This window comes from Protomyctophum parallelum (assembly GCF_964188405.1).
Source record: "Protomyctophum parallelum genome assembly, chromosome: 11".
In the NCBI taxonomy this organism is placed as follows: domain Eukaryota; kingdom Metazoa; phylum Chordata; class Actinopteri; order Myctophiformes; family Myctophidae; genus Protomyctophum; species Protomyctophum parallelum.
Genome location: NC_139707.1, coordinates 16470833 through 16490282, shown reverse-complemented (window position 1 = coordinate 16490282; position 19450 = coordinate 16470833). Strand labels below are relative to the sequence as shown.

The 19450-nt window shown below is 40.4% G+C and overlaps 2 protein-coding genes across 2 annotated transcripts in view; one reads left to right on the top strand and one right to left on the bottom strand.

The window, feature by feature from the left end:
- Positions 1–514: 514 nt before the first annotated feature.
- Positions 515–9223, bottom strand: slc5a3b (solute carrier family 5 member 3b). The gene is made up of 2 exons (XM_083777485.1): positions 9020–9223; positions 515–5656 (listed from the first exon to the last, which is right to left on the bottom strand). The coding sequence occupies exon 2, from the start codon at positions 5383–5385 to the stop codon at positions 3274–3276; it is 2112 nt and encodes a 703-aa protein (XP_083633611.1). The 5' UTR covers positions 5386–5656; positions 9020–9223; the 3' UTR covers positions 515–3273.
- Positions 9224–14597: 5374 nt separating this feature from the next.
- The window catches only part of dop1b (DOP1 leucine zipper like protein B), a 34428-nt gene continuing 29575 nt past the window's right edge, over positions 14598–19450 (top strand). Inside the window, exons 1-2 of the mRNA XM_083776341.1 lie at positions 14598–14762; positions 17808–18013. Of these exons, the coding sequence (XP_083632467.1) occupies positions 17876–18013 (138 nt within the window). The 5' untranslated portion in view covers positions 14598–14762; positions 17808–17875. The remainder of the gene's footprint in view (positions 14763–17807; positions 18014–19450) is intronic.

Genomic DNA, 19450 nt, shown 5'->3' with positions numbered 1-19450 from the left:
CATTTCAACAGGGCCTTCTCATTTTGCAGGCAGGGGCTCAAGCACAAAACAAAAGGCGTTTACCCCACCAATACACATTATTCTTAGCCTGATGTTGCTGCACCATCGACATCCATAATTACACACTATAATATTCTACTGAAACATATGATTACACAGGTCTGATATGTTTTCATGAAAGTAATGCAGTGGCCCACCATGATATTAGTTTGTAAATAATTTCAAATATCTAATGACAGTCCACATATAGACTATAAATGTCCAAATAGAGAATCTACAGCCACCTCTAGATTGTACCACCTGATTATACTTGTGTCCATGTTAAGAGTAAAAGACACACACGTGAATTGCAGCAAGGTGCACTAGGTGCTGAACTCCTATAGTGCAGTCATTATGCAGTCTGGGTATGATCATTCTCAACATGCAGTCCTTTTTGAGCGGCGCCTCCGCTCCATTACGGAGCTATGTGTCCCCCCCCCAGCACAACGGGGAAAAAAACATATATTTTTCGTTTGGTACTTTATTTACAGTTTGCTAATAAACACAGTGGTACGTTCACAACGAACACATGATTCACTGAAGCCGGCACCCTGGGCCCCCACACAGTACACAACAATACAGTACAGAGCACAGTAGAGTACAGTTACTATAACAAATCTATAGTTGCACCGCTCAGTTCACACAGGTGTGATTCTTTACTTTTGGATGAGAAATTGATCTTGCATAAAAAGGTATTTTACATTTCGCCGTTTATCTCCCCAAGAGACCTTGAATGAAAGAGCTCTCTTTACCACTGTTCCAAAATGTAGTATGCCTTTCTGTGTCCTTTTTTAACTTTTTATTTAACTAACTACTGTAAATATCCTCACATTCAAGGATGTGGCCTGCACATAATCATAACACAGACATTTTTGATTATACATACCGTTCTATAGGCCATGTAGTTATACCACACAAATCTTTATTTATTAACTTTTATAGCAATATACCGGTAGTTATTATTGCATACAGTATAAGGAGGCCTAATATTGAACGTTCCAGTTCTGAAACAAGCCATTACATTCTGGCCCATCATCTAATCATGGCTTATAAAAAGATTGGCCTGAGACCAAACTTATTTGCCTACCCTTGAATCCTTGATGTAGCCTACCTATTCCACTAAAGCAGTGGTTCTCAAAGTCCAGGAACCCCCACTGGTCCTTGAGAGGGTTCCCCGCAAGATGAAGAACAGTTTAATTGTAAAGTGCAAATGCACCTGTCACATAAGACTAAACAGTGAAAGTTTTGACTTACACTTTTTATTTACTTAATATTTCACAAATAAGACACAATTGGTAAGAATGGGTTTAGAAAAGACACTTTAAATAAGACAGTTGTGCATTGCACTGTGCAAAATAAATGGAAGGTTTTATATTGGGTGATCTCATGGGCCATGGAAAACTGAACCTCTAACATAAATTCAACACAAGACTGCACCAAGTAAAAAAGAAAACAAATTTGAAAAGTATGAATTATACAAAATATGTGCATTTGTACTTTTTGTTAAGCTGTGATAGCAAAGCATTAAAGCATTCACTAGCTGTAAAATGCAATATATTATACAATCATAATTAACATTAGCTAAAAATTATATTTGTAAACAGAAACAACACTACATTCTTGAATTTTGGTCAACAAAACTCACTACATATACTCACAAAATGGGCAATCAAAAAGCGGGTAACAATGTACTGTTATGCGGTTTCTTCTTTATGAATGGGGGGAGGGAATTGTATATTAACAGCAATATTAAGTTTGTTTAGTTTTTTGTGCTTCTATTTTCAATAAAGCTGATACATAAGGCTGACAAATAAGTCCAATGATGTACTGCTGCTGATGCAATGCCTCTTACTGTAGGCAAAAACACCTTGTGAAAAAACATGTAGACTAGAGACAGCATTTTAGCACATTCAAGAGCACCGTTTACTGGTGATTGTTGGTTATTGACTGGTTGTGGGGTGATTACAGTGATATTATTTGTAATTTGTTAGTTGGAAAAAAAGAGTAATCAGTGAAAAGATTAAAGCACTATTATTCAGTTCATAATCATTGCTATTGTGTTTAGTTTGTTCAAATAACAGGGCTCTCCCCGTCTCTCCATCTCTTTATTAAACATAAAATATATTCAGGTGGGTTGACATAGTTATAGTGATCCAGTTTACATTATGTCTCTTCATTTCTTTGTGTCATCACTTCCAATTGACCCGTTTATCCTGTATGTATTCTGACCACTTCACTCTCCTGATTGGATACATTTGGTCAGGGCTTGAAAATGCATTTTGTGTTTACTAAAGAGACGAGACAGGCAGACCCCCGCTACTGAACAAACAGTCGAGTCTATACCAATGATTGCTACGGGAATATAGAGCTTATTTTACCAAAACAAAATCACTTACTGCACCTTTAATGGTATGCAAGTCTCTTGTGTCTGGGGTGGGATGGTTCTGGATTCTGGCATAGTGGATGGCTCACATGTCCGTGGTTTGTGTGGTTGGCTAAGTTGATTAATCTTAATAAATAATTCAGTTATTTCTGAGCGGCGCTAGTCCCTCCGGCTATATACAGCTTTTGTCCCCACACGTCTCAATATTTGCGAAAGGAGAAATAGGTCAATATTTGCCATTGACAATGAAAGGAGAAATTGGGTCAAATGTCCGCCAAATATGACATAAATTTGTACGATGACAAGAGCACCCCTCACTTCACACAGGTGTGAACACTTAACTTAGTTTACAACTTGGAATAGACAGATCAGCAAAGAATCATATAACATGGCCAATATGGAAATTAAATTGACCCGGACAATTAATTGTTACACCTGCAAAATGCAATGTGAGGGGAGGGATCGAGCTCTGAACAGAAAACATTTATCTACCATACAAAATTGGAAAAATGTCCAATAAGGCATATATTTAATTCACTTAAAGTACAACACTATTAAAAACATCCCAGTATACTCTTTGTGCAGGATCACAGTACCAATTAGCACACGACCAATATTGGTATGTCAGTCCCAATGAAGCTTTATAGTCACACAGGAAGCTTCAGTCATTTTTAAAAAATGCAGTCGAATAAGGTCAAATTCCCATTAGAGAACTACAATAATCAACTGTAAATATTACAGCTTGGCAAATCTTTGCTAATGCAACTATTTATCGACAATAACACCCCTCCTCAACTCCTATCCTATCCCTGTACTGTACCAAACTAATCTGCCCTCAGTGTTGGCTAAAACTATAGTGAGAAATAAACAAACATGAAGATGCCCAATGAGCAGACAAGTAGCAGGCCCAGATTAAGCACCAGTTTAATTCTGGGAGGCTCATATAGCATCTCCATAATAACTCTCTCGTTCTCCTTGCTTCCCTTTGGTGTGGTGGTCTGTGCTTCCTCCTTGTATCCACAAAACCAATTGAGCAGACTCAGACCCATGCCACGCTTTCCTTGACAGAGGCAGCTTTCCTCATCCCTGACCAGCTCTGCCTTCCCAATCTGTTCTCCAGGGGTGGTCGCTGGAGTTGTCTCTGTGCTAGTTGTTGCTGGGTCATGATCAGTGGATGGGAACAGGAGTTTGACATCTGCCCCATCTAGACACCTTTCATTCTTGACATCCAGGGGAAGATCTTTATGGAGGTTTCCATTATGGTTGCTCTTGTCTATGTTGTCTCGATCCTTGAGGAGAATCTTTTTAATGTTGCGGAGCCCCCACAAAGTAGTGGTGCGAACCCGCTCCTTATCTGGTGGGGCGGTGCAGAGACTGACTACCACAGCCACAATCCCTGACACCCAAAACAAGCCTGCTGCCACATACATGTAATGGATATGTGTGATGAAGAAAGGCCTATCATCTGGTTGATCACAGAGAGGCTCACGGTAGATAAATGCCAGGATCAGACGCATAGTACCTATTGTGAAGCCTGTCATGCCTCCCCAGAATGCACCTGTTTCGTTACAGCGTTTCCAGAACACGCCCAGAAGGAAGAGAGCAGCAATAGGTGGAGTTAGGTAACCAGCTACTTCCTGTATGTACAGGTACATCTGCCCGCCTTGCATTTCAATGATGACAGGGACCCAGGCAATGCTAATGACCACCATGAACACCACAAACAGTCGGCCCACAACCAGTAGTTCCCTCTGGGTTGCAACTTTTCGAGCACTCTGGTAGATGTCCAGGGTGAAGATGGTGCTGGCGCTGTTGAAGATGGAGTCTAAATCACTCATCAGGGCAGCAATCATGACTGCCATCATCAGACCCCTCAGACCCACAGGCATCACAGACATGACCAGACGTGGATAAGCGATGTTAGAGCAGCCAGCTCGAGAGCCACAAACTGCCAGGCAGTGCTCTGGCCCAATGCAGGCAATCTCATCAACAAATAGGATCCGGGAGATCATACCTGGAATGACAATTATGAACATGGGCAGGACTTTAAGAAACCCAGCCATGAGTGTGGAACCCTTGGCATGAGCAATGTTCTTTGCGGCGAGTACTCTCTGAACAATGACCTGGTCAGCACACCAGTACCAGATGGAAGCCGGGGTTTGGCCAAGGAGGAACCCTGGCCAAGGTATGTCTTCGTCTAGAGGTCCACGAAGGATGCGCAGAGCATTGGGCTTGGGCTCGATGCGGCAGGAGTTAGAATAGGTGAAGTTGCCACTGGCCAAGATAGCGGAAACATTGGGGACAGCCTGCATGTATTTTGTGCGAACACCCTCCAGCCCACCCACCTTAACAAGGCTGATCACTGTCAAGCTGAGCGCTCCACCAATCATCAACACTGCCTGAAGAGCGTCTGTGTACATTACTGCCACCAGTCCGCCGGTTACAGTGAGCAGTGCAGTCATACTAATCAGTAAGATAATGGACAGATAAAGGTTCCATCCCAGTGACTCTTGAATGAACAAAGCTCCAGCATACAAGTCTACAGAGAGTTTGGTAAAAATGTAGAGCAATATAGACAAGGCAGCAAAGTAAACCTTCAGCCTGTTGCCTCCATATCGTTTCGACAGATACTCCGGCATGGTGTAGACCCCTGAGTGGATGTACACAGGGATAAAAACCCAGCCTAGTAGCTGCAGTAGCAGAAGAGCGTTGAACTCCCATGCTCCCACAGCAAAGCCACTTGCAGCTCCTGATCCAGCCAAACCTATGAAATGTTCACTGCCGATGTTGCTGACGAAAAGTGATGCTCCAACCACCATCCATGTCATAGAGCGCCCAGCCAGAAAGTAGCCACTTACCGTGCTGTGATTGGCCTTCCACATGACAAAAAACCCAATGCTTAGCACCAGGACAAAATAAAGTGCTACAACAGCAATGTCAGCGGCCTCCATTCCAGGAGCCATTGTTACAGATTAACGTTAAGGGAAAAATTAAATAAAGGTTCACAACCGCCTAAAGTCGTGCAAAACAAAAGTTTGTGGTTTTATAAAAGAGCAAAGGAAAACGCTCTCCTTTGGTTTGCTGTCTGCAGGGATGGAAGCTGTAGTATCCACCGTCAGGTCAAATTCACTAGGGTGTGCTTCGGGAGGTTATCCACCGGCACTGAGGATGTTCTACTTTTAGCGGAGGATGCTGCAGGCCTCTGGTCTAGTAAACTCTAGATTCAGAAAATTCCTGCAAAACAGCAAAGACAAAGAAAATACCTCATTAGATAATTTGAGTTGAATTTGACATGATCGACACCCATCTACACAAATGTTAATAAATTATAACCTTAATGTCTCAATATGACAGATACTGTATGGCCAACATGACAGAAACACAGTGTCAAAAGCTATATGGATATGTAAAGTTGAATTTGTGGTGGGCAGGTAGGTGTCTGTCTGGCATGTGCAGATATGTCCATATATGCACTGACTGGACATGCCTGATGTCAGTGCAAATCAGCATAATAATGCAATGCACGTCATATGTCTTATGTCATAATCATGTCATGTAGGCAGGCTTATGACATGCCCATATGGACTGGAAATGCCTGATGTCAGTGCAAAGTGGCATGATCACGTCCATATTGAATGGACATGCCAGACGTCAGTGCAAATTTACATTGGTAGGCAACCTAACAGTAGAGCTTGTTCAGCAAGAGAGAGAGAGAGAGAGAGAGAGAGAGAGAGAGAGAGAGATAGAGAGAGAGGGGCTTTTGTACCATATTTAATTAATTTTATTATTTATTGTAATTTAATTTAAATTATTTTACCTAGGAATCTTGTATCTGAACAGCAGATCAATAACAAGATTAGTCATATAATGTTTACTCTGTGGCAATTACTCTGTTAGTCTGTACTGACTGTACTGATTTAAGCTTTTAAATCTCTAAAACAGATTAAAGCCATTAGTCAGGGGATATTAATAAAATCTGGGAATACATTTCTTACCAAGACTTTTCTTCACCAATGTGTTTGTAAAGGTGTCTACTAACATATCCCACATTGGTTTATATTCAACCACCCTAGGGGAAGCTGCTGAAAGTTGGGGTACCATACAACCATTATAAGGCAAGATTTTCTAAATTTCATTATGTTTTAAGTAGAATGTGACGTGTCAAACTAGGGGGTTTTCATCATTCTGAATCCATTCCAAGCATTAGTTTTGCACAAAAAAAGACTCCTTGGGCTTAAAAAGGCTATAGCCGTCATCACAAATGTGATGAGGTCAGCACATTTGGGCACATTAGGGCACAAAATAAAAAAGTGTCTATGGCTGTTTTTAGCCCAAGGAGTGTTTTTCGTGCTTGGAATGGATTCAGAAGGATGAAAACCCCCTAGTTTTACACGTCACATGCTATTTAAAGCATAATGAAATTTAGAACATTTTGCCATATATTGGCTGTTGATGGTACCCCAACTTTCAGCAGCTGTCAAAAATTCCCCTAGGGTGGTTGAATATAAACCAATGTGGGATATGTTAGTAGACATCTTTACAAACACATTGGTGAAGAAACTTCTTGGTGAGAAATGTATTCCCAAATTTGACGCTTATACTGATAATATTCCATGACTACATGCCTGTTTTTTTTATCATCTTTTTGACCTAAATTTAACACAATCAACTGCCAAAGGAGGGCCCCAGGAGCCCTTGTCTGGGCCTCAAACCTATACTGTGCGGTCCAGTTTCCCTGAAGGTCCCCTGAGAGCAAGGGCCTATGGGTCCCGGCCCCACTGGCCTAATGGCCCTGACATAGACTGCAGTATGCAGTCTGTTATTCTCCATGACACATTTTCAAAAACATCTTTCACCAATCACCACATATAGGCCTAATGCAACTAACAGGTTTTCCCCCACTTATAGTACACTAAAGGCCTTTTATGGGGCGGGTAAAAGGAACATGATGATTACAGGTCACATCATTCACTGAACACACTCAAAACATTAAAAGATAGTAACTAAAGCCATCATCAATGTTATTTGGATTTGGGCTATGAGGCTGGGAAAGAAAGCGTATACATATTTGATATTATTTTAATGTATTTATTTTCAAATAAAATTCTATAACATATTTGATATTATCTTTTTCATTTAAAGAAAATCAGAAAAAGAAAAAAAAAACCTAAGAAAAAAATAATTGAAAAAACAGGGACCCTTCATGCATTAGGACAATATCAGTCACCAGAACCTATTAATCTAAAGAATAAAGGCATATAGCGAACACTATATATAGCTGCCAGCTAGTGTTCACTGTTCAGCGATATTAACTTCGGCTATGTTCAATATTAACATGGTTAAAATGTAGTTTGAAAATTTGGTTCATATAGAAGGGAGGGGTCTGATTATTAGGCATAATATCAAAATATTGAATCAAGCAACATTAAAACGGTCTGGGGTGTATAGGCTCCAGACTTGTTGATATTCCTACACAAAAGCCAGAGCAGCAGACTTTCAAATGACCCGTAGTGTTTAAAAGTGAAATACCCCACCCCCCAAATAAAGGCATACACTATACTGTATACTGCCTGCAGTCAAGCAGGTTCATGTAGCCTATAATTGCTATATGTTACTTATGAAATTGAAAATTCACATGGACTATCTTTTAAACAGATTTTGCTTAAATGTGCTATACAAGTCTATTCAATTCCATCCCCAGGTCTGTTGTTTGTTTTCCTGTCATCTTCCATGTGCTCTCGCAAAACAGAAACCAGCCTAAACACAAGAATACGCCATTCATTCATGATTCAACTAATTATTCATATATGTATACTGTAGAATAGCTAGGCTATTCAAACATGATTACCACCACCATTGCGTCCTGTATACACAATGTACAATCAGGGACAGCCAGGCACTGATGCACATCATGCACTCAAAATACACTTGGAATATTAATTTAAAAAACACAATTGCGTATAATATATGAAAAGACAAATCAACCGACGCCCGACGGTATAGGCCTATTAAACCCGTATGAGTAATTGCTGTCTTTAATTCAACAATTAATTCAAACAATATTTTCATAATAATATCACTGATCAGCATCCCAAGGAAGGGCCATGGCAACAGACGAGGTTGTGACACACCGTCGTACTACGGAGCATAATAATTGTTGTGCGTCCAACATCTGGCGTAGAGCTGAGCACCTATACGCACCTAATTAGAGTATTACGCATGAGACAATGAGACATGTAGGCTACGCAACTCCTGGTGGTGCAATTCTTCAAGATTATCTAGGCTACTATTCTAGCGGTTCATTCAGTGGGCTACGCATCTTCCTTCCGCATCTTCCACTGGTGTGCATTTCTCTTCATCAGTTGCACTCGCAAATAACGTTAATTTAAGGTACCGTGACTATACAATGTAACATTTTAAAATGCTCTAAAGTCAGGATGGATGCTCAGCGAACTCATCATCAACGACCTCTGCCACATTCGTTTATTTTAATCTAACAAAATATGTTCAGGTTCAGGGTAGCCTAGACTCTTTCGCTATAAAACCATGCGATCTCACTTAAATCAGCCTGTCACTGACTGGAATAAAATCACTCACCGGTTCCTATAATATGCTAACGAGGTGTAATTCGCACGCCCAAAAGGAGGATGTGGATGAAGGATTATGTCTCCAGTTCCAGTAGTGCGTTGATCCTCTTCTTCACACCTCTGAATGTCAGTGTCAAACTGCACCCGTCCCTTTAAACCTGCCTCTTGTCCTAATATGTCTCGATTTGTACCTCGTCGTACGAGGAGCCGATCGCCGAAAAGAGAGAATCAACAAGCTCACAACGAAGTCGCGATGCGACACATGTGAGCTTGTACGTCTGCTGTCTGCTGCGCGTGACCCCGTAGTACGATGGAGTACACGTTAAGTAGGCAGTGGCATCATTCAAGTCTACACCCCAAATGACGCCCACTGGGAATTGTTCTAATTATATTGGAAATCATTGTTTTTGCCCTGCATTCCCATGGACATTATTCCTAACTACATTTCTGACAATGTTTTGTAGGCTATTTGACAGTAGGCCTGGCCCTATAGGCTTTTCTAGAATGCAACTTAAATGCAACATCACACAGACCATAGTTTGTGATGTAATTATTTTGCTGTTGATGGAAACACGTTATCATGAGTGTGATGATATGGTGATAATTAAGATCAGATTTTACTAACGATATAGGCTATGCCTATATAAGATATGAATAATTATAGCTGGGCCAGCTATGTTGGCTGTGATTCAGAATGCTACTTAGGCTTAAAATTCCTTCTCTATTAAAACGCACAGGAATCACATGATTTATTAAATATGAGAGGAATCTGGAGCCTTTAATAGCAGACAAAACCTTTACTGAGAAAGACCTGCAGTGTAACTGTGGGCTACAGTACAGGCCTACATGCTGGTTTGCATCATGTCACAACCTCACAGTTTGTAGGCTATGCCTATGTACACAAACACAAATTGCGGATTGTGTGAGTGTGTGTGTGTGTGTGTGTGTGTGTGTGTGTGTGTGTGTGTGTGTGTGTGTGCGCGTGTGTAATGATGAATTGAACATGGTGGACCCTATTGTAAACAAACAAGTGTAATGCTTTATGGTGTCGTCCACAGTTAACAGTTTTGTACTGAGTTTTGCTTGTAGGCTACTGTAATTCTCCAATCTGTAAATATCAATCATCCATCAATCAATCAATCAATCAATCAATCAATAAATGAATTAATATTCTGATGAATTACATTGATCACCTTTACTTGGCTCTGCATTTGGTGATTCAATGCTTCAAAATCATTATTAGACTTCACTGGAGCATGAAAGCAGCAATTATAAATCAGTCAATAGTTTATTCTAATAGAATGTTTTCAGACAGACTGCATGGGCGATTTTCTGCAAAACATCCTCACCTCACGTATGCACTGCGCTGCCTGCGCAGCTGGTTACAAAGGGAATCGTTATGGCAATATAGTAAATTTCCATTCACTCCCCCAGTGAGGTCTAGCTTGGAAATTTCCACTTCATGAAAACCTACATCTCCCAGAAAGCCTCACATCTTTGTGACGTATTGACTTCGCTACACGGGCACGGCGCGAGCACAGGAGGAAAATACAATGGCAGCATTCAGACCTTGGAGTCTGAAAGTATGATTATTAAATGTATTTTCATTTGCAGAGTTAAGGGCAAATTGGGCATTGCATGTGTTTTATGCAGAGCAGTACGTTTGTTATTTACCATATGTAAACCAAACCTTGAACTTGAATAATACCTTCATTACAATTACAGGTATAAGTATCCACAATAAAAAACAACTGCAGATTTCACCACTAAGAGTTCCTTACTTTTGGCAAACACTTGTTTAGTTTGGTTTCCTAAAGCCTAAACTTTACTGTTAACTGTGAATTTTGTAGGATGCCAAATTATATTATACATTTTTTATTATATATATTTTTTAACGTTATATGAATGAATTAGACATTCCTTACTAAGGTCACATTGTAGCCGCAATTTGCAACACTAGATTTTGTTTTAATATGTTGAGTTGCAACACTATAGCCATTGACAGGCTATAGCCGCAATTTGCAACAGTAGATTTTTTTAATTATGCATGTATCTAGAGTTGTCCAAGTCCTAGTAGGTGTCCAAGCACCAAAAGCTCCCCCCTTGCACATGCCTGACTGTCATATGCCGGAGAGAGATTTCCATACGGTACAAAGTGTTAGTTGAAGCTAGCCCTACAGTATAGTGACCTCATAGCCATAGATCTGCTTTGCTTAGCAAAATATAATTGTTTAGCATTTTCTTTTTTGTTCTCTACAGGTGCGGCAGTTCAGCACGTCTGTCATCCGGCCTGCAACCAAGCTTGTTATGGTAATGCATTATTATGGAGGAGCTCACAGCCTTGAGGAGATCCTAACTTTCAATCAAGATTCAAGACAACATATAATGGATCCCTGGATTCCCTGCTCAAGCTACTCTGAGAAAGATACATTAATCTTTAGGACTTAACTTAAAAATCTGTCTTATACCCCTATTTTTTGAGCACTTAAAACTGAAAACAATACAATATTGTGATTACGAGAAGAAAAAAAATCATGCCTGGCTGAAATGACCTTCTGTGGTTCCTTTTCTGAGGTTGAGGTTAAACACACCTGATCCAGTCTAAAGCATGGCCTGGACGTGGACGCTATTGTTGTTTCCATATTGGAGGTGAGACATTAGAAAGCACTTGTTTTCACCGCGATGGAGGCGCAACGTCTCAAGCGAACATGAAGAGCCCCAATAGGTACCGTCGAGCAACCTAAAGTGAGCGAGTCGCCGTGCTGAACGTTGCAACGTTTGCTTGAGCCGACTCAGCGCCGTCCGAGTTATATTCTGATAGGGACAGAATTGTAAATCTTCGTCCCCTCTATAGTGGAGAGATTAATGGCATCACTTTGTGATGCAAGCATGACATTGGGCACAAATGCTCTGTAAGGGCCACTCTTGTGGAAAGAGGTGCTGGCCACTCAAAAATCAGAGAGCGACCATTTTTTGGAAGATGGCCGCCACCTAAGCGGACCAGGTATAGCGAGTTGTGACCGAAGGTCGCCGTTAACTATAGAATCGTGCATTTCCTGTCCGTCAGTGAATCACTTAAAATACATGGGAAAGCCCATGGTGCCCTGGTCTCGTGAAATCACGTGACATCAGTGATGAAGATCCCTGATGTGATGTCATAGTAAATGCGATTTGCTGTCGCAATTAAGCCCATATATGGAGATCCCTGATGTCATCAATATTTATGCTCATCAAACCCTGTACACACAAGACACTGCCCCCGCTGTCACCCTTAGATCTCCATATATGGAGCTGATCTGTTCTGACATTCCATATGTTGATCTAACCTCATCAAACCCTGTACACTCAAGACACCCTCCATATGTGGCCAGTACAGAATTAATTCCATATGTTTATCTGAACCGGAACCCCCATGCCAAAGCACCAGCGCTCGCCCAGCAGTCTGCTGTCACCCAGGTGGACTTAGAATAAAACCACTAAAGGTGTAAACAGAGCTGTGTTACATTAACACTTTGAGTAAAACTAGAAATATTCACTAAAACTATCTTTCAGAAATGACAAAACTGTTATTCTACTGCCATCTAGTGTTCAATCCCAGTCTCTCCCTCTCTCTCTCTCTCTCTCTCTCTCTCTCTCTCTCTCTCTCTCTCTCTCTCCCCCCCCCCCCCCCCCTCTCTCTCTCTCTCTCTCTCTCTCTCTCTCTCAGTCTACTCTACTGGAAGCCAGTAGGTCCCATTTTAGACACAGAAATGTTGTTCAATGTAAACTTGTATGATTCAAATGTCATCTAGGTTTAGCAGATGAGATTAAGCTTGTTTGCAAAAGATTGCACATTGAGCAATTTGAGTAATTAGCATAATATGTGTAGCCTGGTAAAACCACTGCCGCAATCTGGCAGAGTCGGGTTATAATATGTGACATTAACATCCTATATAAGGCAAAAAAATCTAAATGTCATCATTCTTTAAGTAGCATGTGAGTCACATGATGAAACTAGGGGGTTTTCATGATTCTGGATCTATTCCAAGCATTGGTTTTGCATACAAAAGTATAGCTATGGCCTATTTAGCCTAATGCTTAGAATGGATTCAGAATCATGAAAATCCCCTAGTTTCATATGTCACATGCTACTTAAAGAATGATTACATTTTTAATTGTTTTATAGGATGTTGATCACACATTATGCTAATTCCTCAAATTTCTCAACATTTCTCAACACTTTTAGCAACCAACCTGAATTTCAACCATTAACATTTCTATCATACAAATGTACATGAATCACCATTTCTGGGTTCATGGAATTCTCTCTCACAACTCTTCCGACTTTTGGGAGACATATGTACGGCCACCTCTCCGAACTTTCGGGGTGACATGTCAGGTGAGATGTCCACACTTTTCATGGCGTCTCACACACACACACACACACACACACACACACACACACACACACACACACACACACACACACACACACACACACACACACACACACACACACACACACACACACACACACACACACACACACACACACACACACACACACACACACATTAACTGTAGGTCTATCTATGATGATTTCAGGTGTGACAGCAGTAGGCCAGGCCTACAGTGACAGTACAGTATAGGGACCCTGGGGGACCCCCACACAGTAACTCTGTCATTTCTCAACCGTTTCGGACGCGGGGCAGCTTGCTGGAATCGGCCTGGCCCCCTGGACGCGTTCCTGGGGGTCTGTTCTGAGGACCCCCACATGGTAACTCTCATTTCTCTACTGTTTTGGACGTGGGGCAGCTCGCCGGAACCGGGCCGGCACCCTGGGCTGGCATCCTGTGGGTCTGGAACTTCCGGGGACCCCACACGGAGTTGCACCACTCACTTCACACGGGTGTGATTTTTATTTACTATAGGCTACTCTTTACATTGATTAAACATAGATTACAACGTGTATTTCTTTAAAAATAAATTTGCAATTTAACTATACATTATTTGGGTTAACTGTGTTTGTTTAAGCTTCATATAATATGTTATCAAAACTAGAAAGTTGCACTTCTGGGGAAGGTTGCACCGACAATACACTATTTGTGTTAATATAATGCTATAATAGCATTAATAATATAATATAATGTAATAATATAATATATAATAATATAATATAATAGCTTCATAAATCATAATGTAATCAAAACAATTGGGTTATGTTGTGTGTGTCTTTACAAATTCAATGCAGTTGCGCTGCGCAGAATTCTGCCCCCAAATATCTGACAGCGAAGTGAGAGGTTTGTAAACATTGCACATCCTGGACTGTACCAAAAGCAAGTGGGTTTAGAAGAAAAACAACACCTCTAATTTTGTGATGTTTGTGGAGAGACAGGTTTAATTTTTTGGCTTCAAGCTTCGAATGAGCCTGTCATTTTCTTATGAACAGGTAGGGTTGTAGCTGCAAGCTTTGTTGACTTTGTAGAGGAGGGCTTCGCAGACACATTAGTGTTAACATGGAGACGTCCCCACCCCCTTCATATCAGGAAGTGCACTCTTCGTATTCAGTACTGTGAAATCAGCTGAGTCGGAGGCTCCCACCCCGTTGCGCTATTATGACTGTCTCTCGGATACATACCGAGGATGTACAGCTGTTCTTCACCTGACGAATAACGAGTTGGTTGCTCGTTTTTATGCAACTTTGTCCATAATAAATGACCATCGGATATTTGAATGGGATTATCTGACAGTTCTGACTGAAGTGCTCGCCTTCGGTGAGTCATGTTGATGATGCATCATCTATATAGCTAAACTGTTGTTGACCACCACGCCATTATACTTTGTCCACAGGAATTGTGATTTTTGATGCGTAGATTTGTTTCATCATTCAGAGAAATTACAAATTTACTCATATACCATTTGAATGCTGAGCTATCAGAATACCGCGAGTGTGTCCACTATAATGCAACGCATGTTTCAATATGGTGAAGTGTTATTTGTGTTTAGCCATGTACATAGTGCACTTGCTGTGGTGGTCAATACATACTGGCATAAACTGAGGTCGACATAGATTTTCCCCTGTACAGTATGTGCGCTATACTACTGGTACTGGCACATAATAAAGCCCTGGATTGCAGTAGGCTACTCATGGAGGCCAAAGCCAAGATAGTCAGTGTCATGATTTGGCAGTCTTCAGTGATGTAGGTTAAAATTACTGTACTGTATATCACAGAGACGGGTGACAAATTTAATAGGGAAACCTTGAATAAATGAGTCTAGAAAAACACAATGAATACAATACAGATGCTTATAACAGGTGTACTGATGATACATTAAGACATTATCATTATGTTACTGTATGTATTGTGGCATGTAAAGAATTCTGATCATGAACAGTTGACCTCGATTGTGGATCAAAAGAGAAAGATCCAAGTGAGTGATATTAGGCCAGGGTGTTATGGCACATGCAGAAGCTTCACATTTTCAGTTCAGTAGAGCAAAAACACGAGTGTAAAAAAAGGGAAATGGTCAGATGAGTCATCCCTCACAATATTCACTAGTTGGCAGGTGCATGTTTTGCACACTGAGACAATGGTACAGGCCTGATTCTGAATGCTTGTCTCTCATGTTGTGAGTGAGGGCCTTTTTCACATTTATCCTGTGATGACATTTCGGTCCTGATGGGAGTTATTGCTTCCAGCATAACAGTGACCCTGTCCACAGGGCACGATGTGTCACTCAGTCACTGAAAGATTTGATGATGAGTATGAAACTTATGTGAACAGTACAACATGTCCCATATGGTGAGTGCAAATGTGCAATGCGAAGACAATAGCATATGATATCTTCACATTGCAATCACCATATGGGACATGTTGTACTGAGATAATGTTAGACATTGCTCCCCACCACATCAACAAAACAACCAAATGAGAAATATATTTTTGTTACTTAGATTAGTACAAATACGGTACCACAACAACTTTATTTGTTTAACTTTATGTTATTTATAACTTCTCTCTTTCTGTGTGTGTCTCTCTCTCTCTCTCTCTCTCTCTCTCTCTCTCTCTCTCTCACACACTCACACACACACACACACACACACACACACACACACACACACACACACACACACACACACACACACACACACACACACACACACACACACACACACATTATCAGTATCAACCATGTTGACATTAGCAGGAAGTGAAAGTGTTTATCTTTCTTCTTAGTTCTTGTCCTACTTAATTTGTTTAGACCACAGTTTGATTTGCATTGATAATCTCAACGTTTTCTTTTTTTGCTCGATGTGTCATCACAATCCTTACTAGGTAACATTTCCAGGCTCGGTAAATCATCAATAGTTAACTGTACATCATGCCTGATTGCAATATTGTTAATTTGTTATATTCAATGTCTCTCTCTCCCATTTGCCATTTACTGTATGTACTCCCCTTGCCCAGGCAGAGCCTTTCTCTTAGCACGTGTTTTAAGGGTTGATGACAAAGCCTCTCTCAGCTCAGCTATAGTCCAGATGTCCAGGCTGTCTGTATGACTGTAACGATTAGAGTTCTAGTGCTCTAATCCTCTCTGTTCATCCACAGACCACACGTGCATTAAAAGTTGGAGGATATTGTTCAAATATCCAACTCTACTCACTATATAGTTTTTCACTTGGATTACGAACTGCATTCAGAAAGATACAGTACATAGTATACTAGTAATGGTCTCCATTAGGCATTTTAGCCTATAGTGAAACATTACTCATGCACTTGAATCACCACCTTAGCCTAATGCCCCGCTCCAGGTGATGGTACAGAACATTGAGGCGCAAAAGAGCTTTATGTTGGGAAAAGCCTGATACCTTATAGTTGGCCTACTACAGCCTCACTGAACAGGTCTGAGTGTGTGCTGTGCACTGCTGTCTGATATTTTCTGTTGTAATTACTGGTTTGTATTGCTGTCACTGTGTTGTTGTTGTTGTATGTTTTATTGTATGACAGCAAAACGGGTGCAAAAGTTTATCAAAAATGTATTTACTTTTGCAGATTTTGCAGGTACATTTTGAATTGTTGTTTTTTTAAATATCAAAAACAGAAAATAGCATATCTATACAAGTTCAAAATACATAACTTCAGCTATTATTGCTAGTTTTGTACATGTCTGCTGTATTACAAAGAATAACATAGCTTAAGTGGTTAATCACCAGGCTAATTGATTTAATTGATTTTTAATATTTTAATTGTATTTTTATTTGTTGCCCTTTTCGATTATTCAATTAAAAAAGGAATCGATAGAATAATTGCAAAGGAATTAATCAGTAGTTGCAGCCCTAGTAGTGACACATACCTGTACAGTGCCATGGAAAGGAATATCCCCTTGTGGGACAATAAAGTCTAATGTCGGTCCGATTTTAGTTCTTGCATCAACCCCAAGGCATCTCCCTGTTTTACATGCAGGATGCAACAATCCTTGTTTGTGTTATCCTAGCTTAGTCACAGATTGTTTTTTCCTTATGGCAGTGCATGCAGTGTGCTCTACTATTTGTGTGTGTTTGAAGGACTCACTCCTCCTTCCTCTGAATGAGAGACCGGTCAGCCAGATGAGACCTGGCTGACCCGGCCCATGAATGAGAACTTTGTCCCCATTGGCCATGGGTTTGTGTCAGTGAACAGTACAAATTGGCTAATTTTGTTTTCCACAAACATCCCTCAGATGCAACAGGCAACAGACATAGACAGTGGTGGGGAATTGATACTTGACGATACTTTGATAAAAACCCCTCCTCACGTTTGTCCCATTCTCTCAACCAGGATCTGTGCCTCACTTGCTCCTCCCCAGACGTATTATTCGGAGCATGCTGGGACGAGACTGATGCATCATGGATCCTGAGGAGCTAGAGCTGCAGAATGACTATCGTTACCGTAGTTACGGGGCAGTCATCGAAAAGGCGTTGCGAAACTTTGAGTCCTCCACTGAGTGGGCCGATCTCATCTCCTCCCTGGGCAAGCTCAACAAGGTATAGTTCATAACCTTCAGCTCCTCGTGACATTCTTCAGGTGGATTATTAAGTCATTAAACTTGAATGAAAGTGCTGAAATGCAATCATTCCAATGCATATTTACAATTGTGAGAACGACTGTTGCAACTTGCAGCTCAACCAAGGAGCAAAACAGTACCAAAAGCAAAACATTCTGCAACAGTTCAACAAACTGAAACCAATGTTTCATGACTACAAACAATTTATTTAAGGATTAATTAGACAAGCTTTAAGTACAAATGTGATGATTCATGAAATCTTTACTTCCTTTTTTTTGTAACTCAATGAAGGCATGGTCAAACAGAACATTATTGTTTCATGATTAAAGTTTATTATGTTCTCCCATGTGTTACTGACATTCCCTATGAATTGTCTCATTATGTTGAACAATCTATTCTGTTTTGAATGAAGTTCGTGTATATTTATTATCATGACACAGTAAAATCCTGTGCAAATGTAATGCTGAGTGTGTAAAAAATTACCCAAATTTGTACATTCTGAGTTGAACACTGAGTTGAACACTTCAATTAGAGGTGTGGACTGTGGATAGACAATTAGACATATAGTACAGCGGCATATACCCCAATACAAGAGGTATTGTGCACTTTTTCAAAAAAGCATGAAACTTCTACCATAGTTAGATGATATCATGAGGTGTATTTTCAGATGTGGAGTCAAGTCAGATTTGACCCCTGAGGCCCGGTAGAGGTCAAATTCTAAATGGCCGCCGAAAATATTGAAAAATGCTTTGGAACCAAACACAGTAGAAGAACATTTAAGGTGTCATTTCCCACAATTTTTTGGGTGCCCAGTCAGTTGGTGATACTTTTGAGATCAATAGAAAATGCATTTCTTTTAAGGTCAAGGTAAAGAATATCTAAAAAAAAAAGAAGACAATAAATATTTATTTAATTGTATCCATGTGCGCCAAAATGTTCTTCTATACCTTTGTACTTTCTGTTATTATTAACTGTGATGTGTGGTTATTTTATTTTTTATCTAGGATCAGAACTACCACCAGGTCCAGGTGGCCCTCTATCAGTAGCTAATTACATTAGAGTTGTCAGTAGGGTGGGTGACATGATGAGTAGCCTAAGCTAACATTACAGTCTGCAGGAGAGACAACTTCTGGCAGGAATATTCTGACATGGATATTCTGACAAACCTCTAACAAGTAAAGTGATTGAATAATTGAACAATATTATTAGTAATCTTCTGAATGTTGTTAAATTTAGCAATTTGTGAGCTAAGTCAGTTGAATGATTGAACACAGTATAGACTTTGCAAGTCTATTTTGCAATGTAAAGGATATCACATCTCTTGATAGCTACAGGTGTACTGTACTTAATAATTCTTGAAGCCAAACTTAGCCCTGAAGCAGCATTCACTCTTGCTTGCTAGCTGAAGGAGGTCCAT

What these genes read in the sequence shown, in the direction of transcription:
- slc5a3b (XM_083777485.1), bottom strand. Translation starts at nt 5,385, where the DNA reads ATGGCTCCTGGAATGGAGGCCGCTGACATTGCTGTTGTAGCACTTTAT.